Below are 22,023 nucleotides of genomic sequence, written 5' to 3'. Positions count from 1 at the left end.
ACAAGGCTATGGGCCTAGTGCTGGAAAATGGGATTAGAATAGTTAGGTACTTGTTCGGCCAGCGCAGACTCAATGGGCTGTAGGGCCTTTTTCTGTGCTGTAGACCTCTATGACTCTATGACCTCTGCCTCGGGGGTCTTGATTCCAGGGGAGGGCCTGCTAGTGGCCTCGGCACTGCCCGTTAGCTCGTGGTTTGGTGGACCTTCCCGAAAAGAGGCAGCATGGGTCTCTCTCCGGCTCGCCAACTGGCAGGCAAGACCCCGATACCTCAACAAGATTTCCGCTGTATTAAGTGTGTATGCCTTGTTGCCACTCAGGGTTGTTGTACCTGTTTTCTGGATCACAAATGGGGGCAAAAATGATGAATTTTTCAGGGCTTTTTTGCATTGCACTTTTGTGTTCTACATGGACACTTGGTAAGAGTTCTGAATCGATATTGACTTTGAATGATTTATAGGCATCTGGGACAGTTGTCTAAAATGGCATATGCTAATGAATCAAATAATGATACAGCACTGAAGAAGGTCATGTGGCCCATTGTGCCTCTCCCACTCCCTTATCCTTTCCCCACAGTGCTGCAATTTTTCCTCTTAAAGTATTTATCTCACCCCCTTTTGAAAGTTATTATTGGATCTGCCTCCACCCTCTTTTCATGTAATACATTCCAGATTACAACAACTCTCTACATTTAAAAAATTCTCCTCATCTCAACTCTGCTTCTTATACCTCCAATTCCAGCTCCACAGAACTGCCATCCTCTGACAGCTCATATCTCCCCCTCCCATCTCCTGCTTCCCTTCCTCCTCTCATTGCACTTACCTGAGCACTGCTGCCAGCAAAGTAAGTGTCCTGAAATTTGTTTTCTGATATGGGTAAGGAGAGCCAGGAAATCACAAATCTTACTGAAATGAGGCCCGAAGCTCAATTTTGGGCTGGCTTCAGGCCTACTGGTTGTGGAATGCACTGCTTGCCTAGCACCAATTCTGTGTTTGAAAATGTACCCAGACACATTTCTAACTTTTAGGATGCTATTTGGGTCACTTGTCATTATCACCTCAAGATATGAGTTATGTCCTGTGGCAATCTGTTAGAATTCTTTGAGGAGATAACAAGTAGGTTAGACAAAGGAGAGCCAATGGATGTTATCTACTTGGACTTCCAGAAGGCCTTTGACAAGGTGCCGCACAGGTGGCTGCTCAGTAAGATAAGAGCCCATGGTGTTAGAGGCAAGGTACTAGCATGGATAGAAGATTGGCTGTCTGGCAGGAGGCAGAGAATGGGGATAAGGGGGTCCTTCTCAGGACGGCGGCCGGTGACTAGTGGAGTTCCGCAGGGGTCAATGTTGGGACCACAACTTTTCACTTTATACATTAATGATCTAGATGAAGAAACTGAGGGCATGCTGGCTAAGTTTGCAGATGATACAAAGATAAGTGGAGGGACAGGTAGTATTGAGGAGGTGGGGAGGCTGCAGAAGGATTTGGACAGGTTAGGAGAATGGGCAAAGAAGTGGCAGATGGAATACAACGTGGGGAAGTGTGAGGTCATGCACTTTGGTAGGAAGAATAGAGGCTTAGACTATTTTCTAAATGGGGAGAGAATTCAGAAATCTGGAGTGCAAAGGGACTTGGGAGTCCTAGTCCAGGATTCTCTTAAGGTTAACTTGCAGATTGAGTCAGTAGTTAGGAAGGCAAATGCAATGTTGGCATTTATTTTGAGAGGACTAGAATATAAAAGCAGGGATGTGCTGCTGAGGCTTTATAAGGCTCTGGTCAGATCACATTTAGAATATTGTAAGCAATTTTGGGCCCCATACCTCAGGAAGGATGTTCTGGCCCTGGAGAGGGTCCAGAGGAGGTTCACGAGAACGATCCCAGGAATGAAAGGCTTAACATATGAGGAACGTATGAGGACCCTTGATCTATACTCGATGGAGTTTAGAAGGATGAGGGGGGATCTGATTGAAACTTACAGAATACTGAAAGGCCTGGATAGAGTGGACGTGGGGAAGATGTTTCCCTTAGTAGGAGAGACCAGGACCCGAGGGGCACAGCCTCAGAGTAAAGGGAAGACCTTTTAGAATAGAGATGAGGAGAAACTTCTTTAGCCAGAGAGTGGTGAATCTATGGAATTCATTGCCACAGAAGGCTGTGGAGGCCAGGTCATTGAGTGTATTTAAGACCGAGATAGATAGGTTCTTGATTGGTAAGGGGATCAAAGGTTACGGGGCGAAGGCGGGAGAATGGGGTTGAGAAATTTATCAGCCATGATTGAATGGTGGAGCAGACTCGATGGGCCGAATGGCCTAATTTCTGCTCCTATGTCTTATGGTCTTATGGCATCCTTAATGCACTAAATGCCAGAAAGCAGCCATGCACTGTATTTAAACCTTTACTCATGTGGTATAATTTCAGTTATCAAGTTAATGCAATGTAAAAATCAAACCAATGTAAAATACTTTAACCATTTAGATTTTGCATTGTTACATTCTGGAATAAAATCAGGGAGACTAATTTTGGGGTTGGTTGATTTCTTTGATTATACCTCACGTCAGGCACTCTAGGATGCTTTTCAACATCATCAGCTTTAGAAATGCTAGTTGTATTCTGATACTGCAAACTGCTTCATAGAACCTCAGAAGTTGTAGTATAACTGCATTCCTAAGGAGCACGCGACTGGAGTAGGTAGTTTGGGGCAGGAACATTGTACATTGCTAATGAACAAAGAGTTCACAGCAGGTTTTCTCTCCAAATATAGAAGATGGTATTGATGTTAATTAGCTAATTTGACTTGTCATCATAATAAAGTAATGAATTATATCATTTTGACTTTTCATATGCATTATTTTCCTGTAATAATTTGCACAACATGATGGCATTGAGAAATGTAGTAGCTATGAAGGAATGTTTTGATTAAGTAACTAGGGCAATGCTTTGATTTATTGTGCAGTATATAACTGCTCCAGTGGATAAACGTGCAATGTGTCTATATATGTTTTATTTATTCAGCAATGAAATGTAATTGCAAATCCACAGATTGTAGGTAGAGTGCTGCTTAGATTAACATGTTTTTGGGAACCACATCAAGGAATTAAAGTTCAAGAGCAGGGTAGTACTGCATGGAGCACAGTAATTCCACAGGGCCCAAGTGCACCAGTTAGAGCGTTACTGCTCCATATCTCTGAATTGAGGTCTTGGTTTTTTTCATGTGTTATTTGCCTACTCTGCACATCATTAGACCCCAGAATAGAAACACTGGGGGTAAGTTTTGCTGCCACTGTTTGGCCAGTAATCCAGCAGAGCTGATTGCCCCCACCCCTGCTATAGAATTTACCCAGTTTCCCTATCATTGACTTCAGAAGGTTCTATAACAGGGGATGTGATTCACTTTGTTTGTCTACTGGTCAAGTGATGAAGATGAAAACTATTCTCTCTATTTCATGTTTTTGGCGCTGAATAACAATAACATAGCATTCATTGCAGTGGAAGGTCTCACCCTATTGGGCCCAGCTTTGCTGCAGGTGTCCCAATCGAAGGGCCACTGACCTGTTCAAACCTCTTGGTGCTTGCTAAGACCCCCATAGGTGGTGAAGCCCTGTTCGCAGGCCTTGCAGATGAAAGAGCCAGGTCCAGGGCCGGTGGTCTGATGCATCACCAATTGGTTGGAGCATAGGAGGTTGAATGCCTTGTAGGAGAAGGGCTTCCCCCCACTGTGTGATCACATCAGTGTTTGTGCAGGGCACCAGACTCAGTGAAGCCCTTCCCCCTGACCAGGCATGGAAGGAAGGATTTCTTGTCTGTGCCACCAGTCAGGTTATAGTAGCGGGCAATAGAAGGTCTTGCCACATGTGCTGGATGAAAAGGGTCACTTGCTGTTCTGATCGTGCTTGTGCCAAACCAGATTATTGGATTTCAATGATCCTTTCAATTGTAGCCTTGACCTTGGTTTCTTCACTCTGAATTAAAGGATATCACTTTCAGGAGGGAAATAACATAACTCCAAAGAAGTAGCTAACCCATTACTTAGTGTAATATATTACCAGACAAGGACAACTATAATTAGAATTGCAGAAGACTAGATAGCAGATAAGGCCTTCACAAAGCTAACCAAAATTCCACTTTGTGCATCCTACCATATCACTGGTCTCACATGATTTGCACTTTCCTCAGCCACATCGTACAGTCAATGCAGCACTCTTAACTCTGTAGCCTGCCTGCCTGACACTGGATCAAATTACACATTGCAGAGACTTTCAATTACTCTACAGCAAACCGCATCAAATTAAACATTATAGATAAACTGTTGTGTATGTCTTGTCCTCCAAGGGAACCAATCAGAAATCTGGTCCAATCCACTTGTGTTGCAAATAGATACTTTTGCTGGAGAATTGAGTCCAATTCCGGGCACTACACTTTAGGAAGGGCATATTTTAGAGATGGTATAAAAGGTATTGCTGAAGAAAAGAGATTTTTTTGTCAAAGCTTTTTGTCTTGCACTCATTAGGACACCACAAGAAAATACCAATGTTATGGAAAACAACATATTTATACTGTATGAGAAGCGAGTGCTGATTAGTTGGAAAGTGAGCTGTGATTGGTAGAGGCATTGCCATGGAAAATGCATCAGTTGATTATGACTGACAGTTAACTGCCAAGCATTGTTTGAAATTTAAACCAGGCAACTTGACCCTGATCAAGACATTGCCTTCGGGAATGAACCAGCAAATGGCTGTCACTCACTTTGTTTAGCTGAAACAGGTGCAATGTGTGTACATGTTTTTTTCTGTCTGCGAAGAGCAGGGCCCTGTGTATTAATATATGGAGCTTCCAGTACACGCAAATGCACCACATTGTGAGCCTGACTGACAATCTTAAATTGATTGTCAGCATAATTATTTGCACACTGAGGATCATTTAGCAAATGCTGTCCCAATCGCGGAATCACATCTAATGGTGGACACTGTTTTGAGTTTTGCAAGCACGGGCTGGTTGGGTACACATTTAGCTAAGGCTTCATTTTTAAGTATTTACCCAGCTTCTAATCTTTTCAGCTTTTCCCTTTATGTTACAAGCTTTGTTTATAATTCAGTAGGTGTGTAGTTCAAATGCTTATCTTTGACCATGCTATGTGGTGCTTTGAAAATTGGTCTCTTAGGTGATGAGCCTTTTTCTTGCCCTTGTGTTTCCAAGCTGTCTGTTGTTCATATACAGAGAAAAGATTATGATTTCCTTTCCTTGCACATTTTCTCCAACACTAAAAATACTAAAAGAATGGAATGTTGGGATAACTTAGCCATTTAAATCATTTCTTAAATATTCTAACAATATTCAACTCTAATCCATTTGTATTGTGGTAAAGCTTAATAACTGCATTCCATGTTCTCTTACAAATAATTCCTTCTACGTATTTTAAAATTTTTGCTATCTTAATTCGAAAATGAACCTCTATTATTTGAATGCCAGTTCCTAAGTTTTTTGTTTTTCCCAACATTATTTCCCAGCCTCTGATTAAACCTGTCACTCCAAGTTCTGACATGGCTTTTCCAATCTGCGAAATTATCTTGCTGGCTGCCAACAGCTTAGTTCTTTAAATTAGCTGACTAAGGTTCAACCTTTCAATTAGAAACATCTTCTGTAATAGCTGTTGCTCAATTCCAAGCTTGATTTAGTTGTATCCAGCTAAAAGTTTCATTGTTTACAACATTTAAGAACAAAATATCTGCAGTCCCAGAACATAGGGCAGAATCTTACAGCCCCCTGCCGGCTGGTTTACAGGCACCAGGGGGCTCATAAAAGTCCCAGGGTGGCCTACCTATCACCTTCCTGCCAGCCTCCGACCTGTCCGTACTTTTATGGGGGAGTGGGGGTGGGTGAGTCCTCAGGCAGCCCTCCTGCCCTTGCCCCAGTTGAAGCTCTTAAGTGGCCAATTATTGGCCATTTAAGGGCCACCTCCCGCCCGGCTCAATTTTCTGACCAGTGGGAGGTGTTCAAGAGGGGAAACCTCGCAGGTCACTCTGCGTGGGCCTCATGTGGGAATGGTGGGGACACCTCCAATTCTTGCCCCCCTTTCGAGAGCCCCCAAGGGTGCTCGATCCCAGCCTGGCATTGACATCATGACCCTACCCTCCTCTCCCCACCACCCCTCAGCTTCCTCTCCCGTTGCCACTGGGAGACCCCCACACTTACCTCTATCCTGGGCTCTGACACTTAGAATCTGGGGACTGCTTGTAGTCCCAGCCCTGGCCAATGCTCCCGGTGGCATTTCTGGGACCTCAGAACTGCTGGCCAATCTGATTGGCATGCAACTCCCTGAGGCAGGCCTTCCTCCCAAGTGAGGGGCGTAAACCCTATCTCCAGCTGCTCCTCGAATGGCTGTGGGGTGGCTGGCATCAACGGGGATACATTTCTGTAAAATTCTGCCCATGTCTCACGATGTGAGAGTTCTTAGGACCAAGAGAGCACAACTTACTTGGACTCTAATGAGTTCTCGTAATGATGTGAAAACATATTATGTAGAAGCTTGCATGTTAAGTTATTTTGTCATTAGTCCGATTTTCTCCCCTCCTTCTTGAGTTATTCATAGCATACATTTCTCTAACATTTTTTTATAGGGACAAAGATTCTAATTCTTTTTTATATATAATTTACAGACAAATATGAATGTAAAACATTTAGCAATTTTACAATTTCCACCACAAAGGCACCATAGCATCATATCATCTATAAGGAAGTTCTAGTTGATGGTCTGTAGCTACATAGAATTGGGGATACTGCCATCCTGGAACATATTGAAGCATAGTTTCTGAGTGCACTGAATATGTTCAGAGGTAAGTATTTCACAAAGCTAATGATGCATTCATTGTGACTTCTACCATCTAGGCTACTTACAGATCCAATTAATAACGTTCTTGATGAACAAAGAGTCTCCTTTCTTTATTTGGCTGTAAGGGTTCACGCATGAAATGACTTTAGGCAGTCTCAATTTCTAATGAGAGTTCTAACAGCACAAAATGGCTGCTAGATTGGCAGTCATAGAGAAACAAAAGGATCCAATTTGGGAAAGGGTAAAAAACAAGTCCAGTGCTGCAGTATAAGACTCTTTTGAGGTTTAGGTTGGTCCAGGGCAGAGGGAACTTTAACACGTAAATAAATGCTTTGTCCTGTACTCAACTTTAGCACTTGCTTCCTTCCATAAAAGGTGCCTTTAATTACCTTGTCATTGTCTTTCAATTATATTTCTCTGTTTTTGCTGCATAACCACATTCATATACCCTCCTTTATGAAAATTAATTTATTGTTAAAGCTGTTAATTTTATACTGCGGCATTGTAGATAACAATAGAAAGAAGATTAACTCTTGTGGGTTTTGTGCACCTTAGGCTTTTGCCAGAACACTGCAGTTCATTATTAATGAAAACACTAATGTAATCTCCTCCAGTCATGATGTTGAAAGCTCACTGTAACTTCTTCACCTCCTTCCCCAATTAAGATTGAATTGAAATCTATTTTGATCCATTTAAAAATGATTAGGAGATGAACAAAGCTTGTGTTTTTCTTTGCCTTCATCTAAATTAATTTTCCTAATTATTACTCTTTTTAATTTAAAGGAACCTGGGAAAATCAGGACTTCGAGTATCTTGCTTAGGACTTGGTAAGTAAAGATATTCAACATTACTACGATTTCAGGTTAAAATGTCAAACGTTGCCGAGGCACCTTGCAAGGCAGCACTGCTGTTGCCAAGCCTGGCTCATGTTGAGTGCAAATCAGAGAATCTGATTAAAGTGTTGTCTTAAACCTACAGACTGGTCTCATGAAGTTCAGCACCAACAATGGAATCTCCCAGAGTTACTCCTTATATGTCGTCTTCATAAATATATCACAATGTAAATCTGAAATATATAAATGGATACTTTTAGGTTGCTATTGTAAAGTGATTTTGGGTACACGTTGATTTGAAAAGTGATGACAGCATAACATCAGTATTGGATCTGGAGCTGACACTTCAGAGGACCAAAAGCCAAGCAGAATGAAGACTGGCATCCAAGACCTGTCTGAGACTAACCTCGAATTTGTATGTCTGCAATAGAACATCATAGTCCAATATGCTAGCAACCAGCCACATGTAGCTAATTGGAAATCCAGATGTGCCTGATTAGTAAGTAAAAATTAAGCAATAGATACTAGCATTGGCCATGTGATGCCGATACTCATATTAGCATATACATGTGTGCTTCAACGCTTGTTTTGTTGGTAAAATGGTAGGAGGAAAAGTAGAGTGATATTATGTGTGCATTACTTCCTTGGTTATTGCTTTTTGATTATCTGCTAAAATGCTGTGCAACATGGGTGAACTTTGGCACCATGGAAACACCAGTGATATTGTGTATAAAGGAGAGCTATCTTTGTGGTTTATTTGACAAATGAAAATTGAAGAACCAAACAGCAGAAGAAAGCAAACCTAGCCAATATTAAGCATTTTCACTGGGCCACGTCCTGGGAAAGGGCAAGCAATTCTGGATGAAGGACGTGGGTGGATCCAGTGCAACGTATTATGCAAGTCAGCATTCTCTGATGAAGCCAAAGTACTGCAAGCAACTGCTGGATAAAAACCTGGAAGCTGCAATAGGATATGCTGTGTCCAGTACATTCATGGCAGAATTCCTAACTTTGATGAAAGGGACACCTTATATAGAGTTTCGTACTGAGTGGCTATACGATGCATGTTATGTAAATATTCACCCGAGGCATTTCTACTAGCATAAAGATGAAAGATGCATCAAAGCCACATCTGTGAAAAGTCAACAGTTTCTGCTGGACTGCACTGCATTAAGGGCTCCAATGTAGTGTGAAGCCAGCTTTTCTAAAAATACAGAGGTGGTTTTGGCAGACTAAGATTCTGATAGATGCTAGTTTCACATTGATAGCTGTAATATAACTGAAGTCTATTGTTAAACACTTCTGTATATTCTTTAAAAATATAAAGCAATGGGAAAGGATTTTCACCTTCATTGTCTGGGTGTGGTTCTGTTAAAATGGATCATGCACCCTTTGTGGAACCTACCCAATCAGATGTGTTGTGTAAAGGGCAGAAGACCCACTAAGTAAAATTACTTAGATGAAAATCTACCCAATGATTTTATTTAGTCAAATCTTTTACTAAATTACTTGGAAAGGCTATACAAGTTATATCTACAACTAAAATGCTCATTTAATGTTAGTCAACATCACTTTAGGGAAGCCTTTAGAGCTTCCACTTCTGCTTTGACTGTAATTGAGAGGCTCCTTCCTGGTGTGCTTTCTACAAACGCTAGCAACTCTCCATGCCTCCCCCAAAGTGGCCATTCTTTACTTTTGACTGTTGCCAGTCTGTTCTCTTGGAGCATCACCCATGAGCCAGAAGATGTCCTCAAATGATGTTCCTACACATCCAATGATTCCAACATGGGTCACTGGAATAGAAATTCTGTACATACGACTGTCCATATTTAGAACATGCAGCTTGGCACAACGGATCACAGCATGGTTGCTCCAGGATCTATGTTTCAGCTATTCACTTCCTTAAGTAACTGGGTTACTGAGGAAGCTGAATGTATTGTTCACAATAATAGTCCAGATTTTAGAGTAATAATGACGGTGTTCCTGCTGGTGTTTGCCATCATTACTTCTTTGTGACTGACGGATACATTTGCAGTCCGCTCAAGTGTATACGGAAATCAAGAAGTTGCCCTCAGTGATTCCATACTTCTCCATGATGTTGATGTTCCTGCAATATATTAGAAATCACTGATGAGAACTTTCCCTTTTACATTGTAATATCATGTTAACTTACTTAGACTTAGGGCGGGATTTTACTGCTCCATCCACCATCAGGATTGTATGGTCCCGCCAAGGCAGTGGAATTTTGGCTTGGCTGCTGAATCTTCCGCGGCAGGTCCCAGGACAGGGCTGAAAAATCCCGGCCTTAAACATTGTCCCACGTGGGAACAGAGGAACTATGGGCAGCAAGGCTCCGCAACCAGCCCTGGTCCATCGCAGTCTCTTTCACGTTAGCCCAGGTGGTGTCCCGCTCTTGAAGGTCATCCTTAAATGTATTTCACTAGGTCTTCTTTGGCTGTCTCCATCTTCCTCTCCCATCTGGTGGTGCCCACTCTATATCTGGGAGGTGAAACACGCATCATGCCAGCCTCCGTCATCTCTCCGTCATGATGTTCCACAGGCGCCTCTGATGTAGCACTTCTTCATTGATGATGCTGTGTCTCCATGTGGTGCCCAGGATCTTACATAGACAGTGCTGGTGAAAGACGTCCAACTTTTGTGATACCTTTGCTGTTCCCTTTCATGTCTCGCTGGCATAGAATGCAATTGGTGCTACTACATGCAGAGTCACAGCTTCATGGCCATATTGATGATGTTGGATGTCCAGATTGTGTGGAGCTGCTGGAAGACCAATTCTGATTTCCCAATTCTTATGTGGACATTGATCCATACATCAACCTCCCTGGAGATGTTGCTTACAAGGTAGGAGAAGTGGTCAACGTCCTCTATGTTCTGTTGCCCGATGGTGAGGACCTTGTTGTCATCCAGTCATCATTTTCTTGGTCGTCTTGAAGCTGACGCGTAGACCAACTTTGGTGCTTCTATTCTCAGGAGTGCTGGTCATGCCTTGAAGCGTGAGCAATTCTTCAGCCAGGCAGCTGTTGTTGTCTGCGAAATTCAGGTCCATCAACTAATGGTGTTCCCACTGGATGCCAAAGTTTGCATCCACCATCGCCTTCCTCATGATGAAACCAATAACCAAGAGGAAAAGGAATGGGGAGAGTATGCAGCCTTGCTGTATTCCTGTGATGAAGTTGAAATAGTCCATGTTGCCTGTGCCTCTCTTGGTGCAGCAGCAGGCGTTGCAGTGTAAGGCTTTGAAGATGTTAATATGCCGCTCCGGGATATGAACATTCGAACATACAAAATCGGAGCAGAAGTAGACCATTGAACCCCTCAAGACTGCTCTTCAATAAGATCATGGCTGATCTGTTAGTGTTTTGAATTCCACATTCCCATCTACCCTTGATAAGCTTTGATTCCCTTGCCTACCAAGAATCTATCTATCTCTGCCTTAAAAATATTCAATGACCCCGCCTCTTCTGCCGTCTGAGGCAGAGTTCCAAAGTTGCCCAACCCTCAGAGAAAAAAATTTCTCCTCATCTCTAATCTCGTCCTAAAAGGGTGGCTTCTAATTTTAAATCAATGCCCCCTAGTTCTGGACTCACCCACAAGAGGAAACATCCTTTCCATGTCCACCTTGTCAATATCATTCGGGATCTTATATACTTCAATCAAGTCACCCCTCACTCTTCTAAACTCTATGGAAATGAGCCCAGTCTGTCCAACCTCTCCTCATTAAACAACCCACTCATTCCAGGTATCAATCTAGTAAACCCCCTTTGAACTGCCTCCAATGAATTTACATCCTTCCGTAAATAAGGAGACCAAAACTGCACACAGCATTCGAGCTGTAGTCTCACCAATGCCCTGTATAACTGAAGCATAAGATCCTTACTCTTATGTTCAATTCCTCTCATAATAAAGGATAGCATTCCATTAGCCGCCTTAATTACTTGTTGTACCTGCATACTAACTTTGTGACTCATGCACTAGAACACTAGGTCCGTCTGCACCTTGGAATTCTGCAGCCGTTCTCCATTTAAGTCATACTCTGCTTTTTTATTCTTTCTGCCAAAGTCGGCAACTTCACATTTTCCGACATTATATTCCATCTACCAGATTTTTGCCCACTCACTCAACCTATCTATATCCATCTGCAACCTCCTTATGTCCTCTTCACAACCTACTTTCCTACCTATCTGTGTCTATTTGTGTCGTCTGCAAATTTAGCTACTATGCCTTCGCTCTCTTCATCTAAGTCATTGATATAAATTGCAAAAAGTTACAGCCCCAGCACAGACCCCTGTGGGACTCCACTCGTCACATCCTGCCAATCAGAAAATGACCTATTTATTCATATTCTCTGTTTTCTGCCAGCTAACCAATCTTCTATCCATGCTAATATGTTATCCACTACATCATGAGCTTTTATTTTCCACAATAGCCTTTGATGTGGCACCTTATCAAATACCTTCAGGAAATCTAAGTACAGTACATCTACAGGCTCCCCTTTATCCACAGTGCACATTGCTCCTTCAGAGAACTCCAATAAGTTGGTTAAACATGATTTCCCTTTCACAAAAGCATGCTGACTCTTCCTGATTACCTTGAGTTTCTCTAAGGGCCCAGCTATAACCTCCTTTAATGATTGATTTTAACACCTTCCCCACAACAGATGTCAAGCTAACTGGCCTATAATTTCCTATTTTTTGCGCCTCTCCCTTCTTGAATCGAAGGGAATCTAGTGAATTTTGGAAAATTAACACGAACAAATCTCCTACCTCATTTGCCACCTCTTTTAAGACCCTACAATAAAGTTAAGCAGAACTTAGACTTGTCAGCATGCAGCTCCATCAGTTTACTCTTGTGATGTACCAGAGTGACTGCTGATGGACGCTATCGAAAGCTGCCTTGAAATCAATTAAGTTAATGATAAGTGGCTTCAGATGCTCTAGGCGCTGCTCTGTGATGTTCCTGATGGTAAAGATTAGCTCGCAGCATGATGTGCCACCCCGGAAACCTGCCTGTTCTTTGCGAAGGGTATGTCTACTTCTGCTTTCAATCTGTTGAGGAGCACTGTGTTGAAGACCTGGTGAACAAGCCAAGGATGAATCAGCGGTGAAGATGTGATAATCTTGTAGGCCAGGCAAGAAGAACACCATACCTATGGAGTTGGCCTCATACTCAACAGATACCCAGCACAAGCATTAGTTGGGTGGAAGCCAGTAAGCCATTGCATCATCACTGCCAGACTCCACACAAGGCAAGTTTACACACCAATAGAAGCAGACACAGAGGGGGAGAAAGATGAACTCTACCACCAATTCGCCAATTGCAGGACACGCTGGACAAGGTACCCAGCTATGATATCAAGCTACTGATTGGTGACCTCAGTGCTAAGCTCAATGGCAACCAGCGAGGACTGAACAATATGTTCGGGCTCCATGGGTCAGCAAGCATGCTCAATCGAAATGGCGAGTGTCTACTGGCCTCCTGCGCCAGCAGTGGGCTCAGCATTGGGAGGGGGGTATCTTCTTCAAACACACTGGCATCCACAAAAAGACAAGAAAGTCTCCAGATGGTGACACCCTGAATGAGATTGACTATATATACATCAGCAGCAGACCGAGGACATCCCTAAAGATGTCTGGACGTGTCAAGGTGCTGATGTAGGATCTGACCACCGCGCTGTGTTAGGCAAGATCCACCTGAAACTGAAGAAGGCAGCAACCATGAAGTCACCATAGCCATTTGCAATGGAGCAACTGAAGGACAAGGACATTTCAGACAGTTTCTGGCTGGGCCTCTCCAACAGATTCTAAGTACTACTGAGGCCAGGCAATATCAAGGAACAGTGGGAAATCTTCAAAATAGGGATTAAGGAGAGTGCAGAAGTCACTATTGGACAGAGGAGAGGAACCAACAAGGAATGAGGATTACTGACATAAGGTGGAAGTTGATTAATGAAAGAAAGTTGGCAAAGTGCAAGAAAGACCAGGAAAAGTACATTGAGCAAAGATGAAAAGATGATGAGAAATACAGAAGGCTGAATAAAGCCATGAAGAAGAGCTGCAGGAGAGACAAACAAGGATGGATAGAGTTAAAAGGCAGAGAGGCACTTACTCTGGTGGAGCGGATGAGATCTTTCATCCTCTCCCTGACTGGATGCCATTTCTCAGGCAGGTGCCTGACAAGCTGACCTCCCCTGCAGCCACCTCCCAGGCCAGCAAGTGAGGTTGGTGGGTCTCCTGGAGCCATCCCTTGGGTAGAAGACATCCAATCATTTATTGCACTTTCTGTAAAATTTTTAAAAATGAAAGATAATCCGTGCATTTTACCTGCTGGTTTGCTGCTTTTGAGAATACATCAATATGATTGACTGCTTTCCCTGCTTAATGACATCACTTTTGTTGGATGCCTTATCATGAAAAATAAACATCTTTAATCATAATCATCAATCCACCACCTGTGAATAACTCAATCTTAAATGACCGAAAATAAAAGAATAATGGCCCAGAATTTCTGATCTCTGGATGGTCATACCCTGCATGTATCCCCCAAGATGAACTAGTGTGCCCCTTGGAAGTCCAATGCACTGACTACAATGAATTGCCCAGGAAGTTTGAACCTTCAATGGACAATCCCCCAAATCTGGAACCTGTCGAAAAAGTCTCCAACCCTGAGTTAGAGTCGGAGACTTCGAATGGTTCCGAGTCACTTATCTGAATAGTTACCCAGGAAATGTTAGAAGGATTAAAATTAGTTCTAATACCTAGCTAACTATACTACTGAACCCCACCACCCCCCCCCGAACCCCAACAACCCCCTGACTCAATCATCCACCCAACTACCCCACCTAACCCAACTACCCCCAGCCCTGGTTCCCCCACAACTCAACTATCCCCTTCTACCACCCGACTACCCCAACCTGACTGCCCCTGACAGCCAACTACCTCTCGTCCTCCCAAAAACCACATGACTAACACACAACACACCCACCCCCTGACCCAACTACCTCCTGACCACACGACTTAACCCCCAACCAACCGACTACCCCCCCAGACTCCCACCTGACACCCAACCCATCCTATACCCTCATATACACACCTGCCACCCATGTCCTCACCCACTCACCTGCCATCCTAATCCCACCTGCCACCCTACTCCGTCACCCACTCACCTTACACACATACCTTCTCTCCATAGCTTCTCAAATTGGCTTTGGGACATTTAAACTCTCTATTTACTGGCAGCTAGTGCTGTAAAAAGAGGGTGTGGCTTCTATGATGATTCTCTCCGCTGCTCCCTGTGAGGATTGCTGCACTGTGTGATTTTGGAAGGATTTTCCATCAGAAGATGGGCCCAAAATATCGTAAACAACATTTCATCTGAACTGTGTCGGAAATAGGGATTCCGTCCCAAATCGGAACCTCTGGGCCAATATATCATTTGCTAGTGGATAAGTCAGAATGCTGTTGTAGGGTGGCTGAGTTTGCTATTAATGATAGAGTTGATCTGCAGACACTTTTTGGGTGGAAGCTTTTAAGTTTATTTACAATATACTCAGCAGCAACTACATGTGTGCTTTCAACTCTAACTCTAACTCTATCTCTACACTGAGTGCTGGAGTCTTGCAGATCATGTGATCTTCCTTAACAAGTATTATTCTTAAAGTAACAATTACTACATTCCTCCCCCTTTAACTCAGCTATACATACTATATTTACAAGTACATGTTTTTCAAGACAACATATTATTTACATTGGTAAGGAATTTACAAGTTCAGTCTTTCAGGTGGTTTCCTGGTATGTGTGGAACGTCGCAGCTCCAAAACTTCAGATTCTTTGTCAGGAACCTCCTTTTCTGGAGTTGCCTGAACATCAGGTGCTTCGGTGGGTACTTGCAGCTCTGTATCCTCAACTCTTACAGGAACATCAGACATGTCTGTCCTGGATTGGGTATCCTCAACAGGAAATGCAGACCCGGTCATGATTACTGGTGGAACCATATCTCGGTGATTTGTCTCTCGCTTCCTTAGATGGTCCACATGTTTATCTATGATTTGGTCTTTCACCTCTATTTGATAAGACAGAGGTCCAGTCACCGCACTTATTTCACGCGGTAACCACTTTGGTCCTTCCCCGAAGTTTTACCGGCTCTCCCACGGTAAATTTCCTCTCGCGACTATGCCAGTCGTGTCTGGTTTTCTGGCTTTCTTGACTCCTTCCCACCTTCCCCTCTAAAATCAGCATTATTAAGCTCAATCTCATCCTGAGACAGCGTTTCAACAATAACTCTGCAGGTGTGACACTTGTGTGAAGGGTAGCCCTGTAATGAAAAAGAAAACATACTAGCTTGGTTGCCAAGGAATCGACAGTTAGCTTTCTCATACCTGCCTTGCATGTTTGAATCACCCTTTCGGTCAGTCCATTTGAAGAAGGGTGTGAAGAAGTGATACCGTTGAGGCTGATAAACCTTTGAAACTCAGCACTCGTAAATGCTGTGCCATTATCGGAAACGACTACTTCTGGTAGTCTGTGAATGGCAAAATTCTGACGTAGTTTCTCAATTGTAGCGCCTGACGTTGGTGACTTCACCTCATATACACCCAACCATTTTGAATGTGCATCGACAATGAGCAGAAACATTGTTCCCAGGAAAGGTCCAATGTAGTCAATGTGTAACCGCACCCAGGGTCTATCTGGCCACTCCCATGGATGTAACAGAGCTGTCACTGGCATAGCTGCATGCTATGGTCTTCATTCGGGAAATTCCTGGATCGGCACTGTGTAGTTCAATTAGAAGCGGCTCTTTTCCCTTTGGGGGGACTATCACTCGTGCTCCCCAGAATAAGATGCCACCCTGGCTGGTTATTTCATGTCTTCTGTTAAAATACGGTTTCATTTTGTCAGATACGGGCTCCTGTGACCAACCATGTAGCACTTGTTCTCGTACTTGAGATAGGACTGGGTCCCGACTTGTCCAGTCCCTGATCTGTCGAGCACATACTGGTGAGGAATCTAAGAAATTTAACAGTAAAACAAGTTTCTGTGGAACTGGGACGTGCTTTGCAAGAAAATGAATTATTTTCTTGTAAAGGCAAACGACTAAAGGCATCAGCATTTGTGATTTGATTGCCAGGCCTATGTACGAAAGTTTATTTGTCTGCTGCCAGAATTAAAGCCTATTGTTGCATTCTTGCTGAGGCTATGGGTGGTATAGCCTTGTCCTCACTAAACAATCCTAGCAATGATTTGTGGTCTGAAACGATTGTGAAATGGCGGCCGTGTACACACTGGTGAAATTTCTTGACACCAAAGATGATGGACAGTCCTTCTTTATTTATCTGCAAGTATCCCTTTTCCACTGTGGTGAGTGTTCTTGATACATAACCTACTGACCATTCCGTGCCGCCATCCATCCGATGAGAGAGAACTGCTCCCATTCCATAGGGAGATGCATCACATGTCAGCACCAATTCTTTCATCTGGTCATAATGCACTAATAGATTGGACGAATGCAACAATTGTTTCACCTTTATGAAAGCTTCTTTCTGAGGCGCCTCCCAAGACCAATGTTGGTTCTTTTTGAATAGAGAATGTAGGGGGGCCAGCACTGTGGACAAATTGGATAACAACCGCCCATAATAGTTGATCATTCTTAAGAATGATTTGAGCTCTGAGGTGTTCTTTGGCGCAGGTGCCTCTCTTATGGCTTTCACTTTCTCCTCACCCGGGTGGAGACTCAGTGAATCTACCCGGTGACCCAAATATATTCCCTCCCTCGCTTGGAACGTGCACCTTTCTGTTTTTAAATGCACCCCAGCTTGCAAGAAACATTTTAAGACTTCTAAGTTTGTCAAATGCTCTTTTTCAGTGAATCCTGTCACCAATACATCGTCTAAATAAACTAGAACCTGGGTCAATCCCTGCAGTAAGCTTTCCATTGTTCTCTGAAAGATGGCACAAGCGGTGGAGACACCGAAAGGCAATTGTTTATATTGGTACAACCCTTTGTGGGTATTAATTGTGACAAATTCCCAGGGAGGCATTATCCAATTCACGGTCAGCACAGGACCGGTCCTGGTCATCACCGGCCAGCTGGATGGCTCTGTTTTCAAATTCTGTGAGAACTTTGAATTCCGGCATCCCTCCACCTGTCTGCGACCTTTCCCTCCTGTTGTGAGCCAGTTTGTCCTGCATGGATAGAGATGGGGAGAGTGTATCAGGACGCCTGCCAGGTCAGATGATAAGTATGCCTGGCCTGTGGGTGGTGAGTGGTCCCATGGATGGGATGAGGACAATGACGGTGTGTGTGAAAGAGTGAATGGTGATGTCCCCTGCACTGGCCGTGAGCGAGGGCCTTGTGGGTTTGTGAGTGTGAGAGTTGGGAGTGATGAAAAGAGTGACTTACCCTGGCGGAACGGAGGAGATCATTCATCCTTTTGCGGCACTGGGTGGCTGTCCTCTTCAGAAGGGCGTTTGTGCTGATCACCGCTGCCACTACCTCCGAAGCCGGGTTGGTGACATTGCTCCCCATCCTGTGGCCAGAGCGAGGGTAGTGCACATTCCAGCGGGCCTCCATGGCATCCAGCAGTCACTCGAGGGACCCATTATTGAAGCGGTGGGGCTGCAGTCTTTTTGCCTTTGCAGGCCATGTCTCCCGGGCAGCGGTGGTGAGCTGGTGGTGATGAGCGTTTTGCTGGCAGCTGCCTTTTAAAGATGGCAGCCGGCGTGATTCAACAGCGGGGTGATGGCGAGCGGGTGGATGAAAGCCCGCCCCGCATGGAAACGGCGTGTTTCGCGGGAGTGAATATAATAAAACAATTGTACGAAATAGTGAGGTTTGATAAGTTTCTTAGCCACCCAGCATGCAGAAAAGATGGCTGTCTATGCCTACAGCAACTAGAGAGGCTAGTGCCTCGAGACAGTGGTGCTCAGTGCCTCTTCAGCTGATTCTTAGAGCCTCCTGCAGCAGCATGACCACCCCAATTATCTTGCAGTTGACTGGAGCAGTATTATAATGATGTAGAATTTATATACTGAGTACAGCTTGTATCCATCATCCAAAAGGAATATGGAAAGTCAGTATGAGCAGGAATTAGAATTATCAGGAGGTAAAATTATTAGTTTCGAAGTATAAACTTACAATCATTTTCAGTACAATGCTTTTAACGGTAGTTAGAGTTAAAAATCATGAGGCTATTAATTGGGTTATGCAGGTTTCAGGCAGAGGGATCATGATTCACAACCTGCCTAGGCCCATGCAGCTCAAGATGGGGACCATGCAATTATCGTGTACCTGCCTCATCTGCATGATTGTAGTATTGGCATTAATGGCTCCAGCACTGCTTCTGTGTCCTCCGAACTATCTGTAGCCTCTGTGCACAGCAAGGGGCCTTGGCAGCATTGCTTTCTGATCACAACCAGCCTGCACTCTTAAAGGCAGGCTTTATCTTAAAGAGCAACTGCACAAAAAATATTGTTGCAATGTAAATTATTGCAAAGTCAACATTGGGGCAGACAGAGGGTTCCAAAGTGATGAATGTGGTGCTGGAGACATTAGTGGTGGGTGCAAGGTGAGAAGCCATGGCCTTGGGATAGAAGGGCGGGGAGGGGGGGGGGGGCGGAGTTGCGGGGGGTGTGTGGAGATGGTGTCAACGACCTCAAGGGCCATCTTTAGAAAGGAGTGGAAACAGGTCACCAAGGAGGTCAACTACTAGTGTTTGGACTTGAGGACCTGGCAACAGTGCCCCAAAAGGTCTAATGGCTTCACGCCCATGGTCAAGATCAATGAATACATCCTCGCAGGAGTCTCCACCACACCCACAAATCTTTCACATTTCTCAATACGCCACACTCCCATTATTCACCCCCGAGCACTCCCTGACATTCAGGTCTCGCTCCTGCCATCCTGATAATCCACCTCACCCTCACAAACCCATCAATGTTGCAGGCCTCATACCCACTCTCTCTGCCTCCACATACCCCCAGCTATTCATCTATAGCAGACACATTACCCAGACAGTGCTATACCATCACTTATACTCTTCCCTCTCTCTTGCAGAACAAGGTGGCACAAAATAGAAGGGAGCAGAGCAGAACTGCTGGGGACAAGGGCACCTGCATCTCCTGAACCCTCCACATCATGGAGCTGGCTGCGATGTGGCCCATGACATCTGACATCACTCAGAATATTGAGTATGACAGTATGTTCCTGCCTTATGCCTCTTCTCAGCTCCCAGCTCACCCTTAACCTGCTAACTGGCCTGATGAACAAGCTGCCGATGGGGTGACCATGGACCTCTTGCTTCCCACCCCAGCCCTGTTCCCTTACACTAACCTTCCCCTGAGTTCCTGCTTTCAGACACCCAAGAACTGTCACCTGCCCTGCCACAGATGCTCCAGGCAGAAGAAAGAACAGCACTGATAGAGGCTCTTCACTTGATCTGACATTGTCAGCCACCAGCTCAGATACTGGTACTGTACTTAGCTTGGAGGTAAGTTGGGATCTGCACATGCTGAGTCCCCAGGCATGAGTGGGCTGCAGCCAGGATGAGGGTAAAGGGTGGTTCGTTCGCCAGCTCACCGGAGGGCAAGATCGCAGACAAGTTCAACAGAGGACCTTGATGGGGTGACACACAGGAGAACACTGGCATGCACACCAAAATGTGAGTGCGTTGGCTGACCTGCCAGACAGCCCCCAGCCAAAGGGTATGGAGGAGCCCAGCTCCGAGTTGGCAGGGGCATTGCTCAGTGCTTCCCTTCTCTGCAGCTTCAGTTCTAGCTCCCTTTTGTGTTGAAGACCCAGAGGCACTGCCACTGTTGACCCATACCTCTTGCAGCATTTGTGTTGACAGGTCACCTACCCCTCTGGCTCCTCCTATGATGATGCAGCAACCCCTGCTAAATCCAGGAACTCACCAAAACACCTGCGAAAACACTTTGAGTATTTCCAGATACTTTGCAATAGAAAAGTGCTAAACAATCACCTTACCTGCGAGTTGAATAACACTATAGTGCTGGTTGTTTGCAAAGTGAAAAACAAAGTAGCTGCCTGCACATTCTTTAACCAGATTTGGGATCCTGAATTCACATCAGCTGATTGTGCCGGGAACACAGAGTTGGGACGTTTCCTGGCTCCGCAAACCCAACCCGGAAGAATGTGCTCTGGAAGGCCGGATTTTTGTTCCAGGGTGGTGGGGTTCTCTGTGAAGTTGGGCCCGCCACCCCCACAAAAATAGTGTAGAGGCTGCTGGGTGCGGAGACTGCTGGGCCGAAGGCCTGCCTCTGTGCTCCAATACTTTGTGCAAGATGTTTTTAAAAAGCAATAAAACAAAAACACAGCCCTCATCTCCTCATCCCTTCATACACTCCCTGTCCCCATCCATGCCAACCTATGCCTCTCCACCCAACCCCCATGGTGTCTCATACCCTCCATGCCAACATATGCCCTTCTACCCACCTGATGGCCTTTTATAGCCCCTTTTATAACCAATCCATGCCCTCCCACCCATCACCCTTTGCCCTTACACCTATCATGCCAACTCACCCAGCATCCACCATGGCCAGAGCTCAAGAACCACACTGAGATTAAATAAAATAATAGTTCTGAGTGTTTATTGTGGCCTTACTTAAAAAAAAACACTTGCATTCATAAAAACCCATTCAATAAATTTACATTCCTTCAACTACATTTTATAAAAACAAACATTTCATTGAAGTGTTTAATCCCCTATAAAAACAAATATTGGAATTCATAATCCCATTTCAAAGAGTGCATAAACACTTGGAGTGGTCTATCAAACTGTCAAATGGAAGGCACCCTGCTGTGATAACGGAAGGTTGTGAAATCAGTCATGCAGTACTAATCCAGTAATGGAAGGCCTCAGACTTATATCAGCAGAGTGAAATAGGAAGCAATGATTTTTTTTCTAAAACACTCCAGACATTTTTCAAAGATTTAAAGAGCAGGAGTTTTAAATGCCTTGACAGCTTGCCAACTGCCTATGACAGTTCGTTTTGACACATTTAACAGTTCCAATGAGTTTGACTGTTAATGTGTTTATGCACTTAGACACACTCAAATTACAAGGGGCACCCGACCTCCCCCCCAAAGGTGTCCAGCCAGGGAACATAATCCAAAGGATTACCCTACCTTTCCAAAAGAGTACCCCACCTCTCCAAAGGACTCCACAAAGTTTAGACCTGCTCCTACCATTTCTAACCTACACACATCCTGTTTCACACACCTGAGTCACCAAAATTAGACATGAGTGGAGGCAACTGTTGTTTTATGTGGACAGCTGCTCGAAATGTATTTGCACATATTGCGACCTGGGCCCATTCCGACCCTGTGAAAATGG

General features: G+C 44.3%; 1 protein-coding gene across 2 annotated transcripts in view; it reads left to right on the top strand.

Moving 5' to 3' along the window:
• The window catches only part of kcnab1a (potassium voltage-gated channel subfamily A regulatory beta subunit 1a), a 407,972-nt gene that overhangs the window by 252,866 nt on the left and 133,083 nt on the right, over window positions 1-22,023 (top strand). For both annotated transcript variants that reach the window (XM_078563807.1, XM_078563806.1), the window contains one exon: window positions 7,606-7,649. In XM_078563807.1, the coding sequence (XP_078419933.1) occupies window positions 7,606-7,649 (44 nt within the window). The remainder of the gene's footprint in view (window positions 1-7,605; window positions 7,650-22,023) is intronic.

This window comes from Cetorhinus maximus, chromosome 19 (assembly GCF_964194155.1).
Source record: "Cetorhinus maximus chromosome 19, sCetMax3.hap1.1, whole genome shotgun sequence".
Lineage (NCBI taxonomy): Eukaryota > Metazoa > Chordata > Chondrichthyes > Lamniformes > Cetorhinidae > Cetorhinus > Cetorhinus maximus.
Note: the sequence above shows the minus strand (reverse complement) of the source record. Positions and strands in the feature narration are given on the sequence as shown.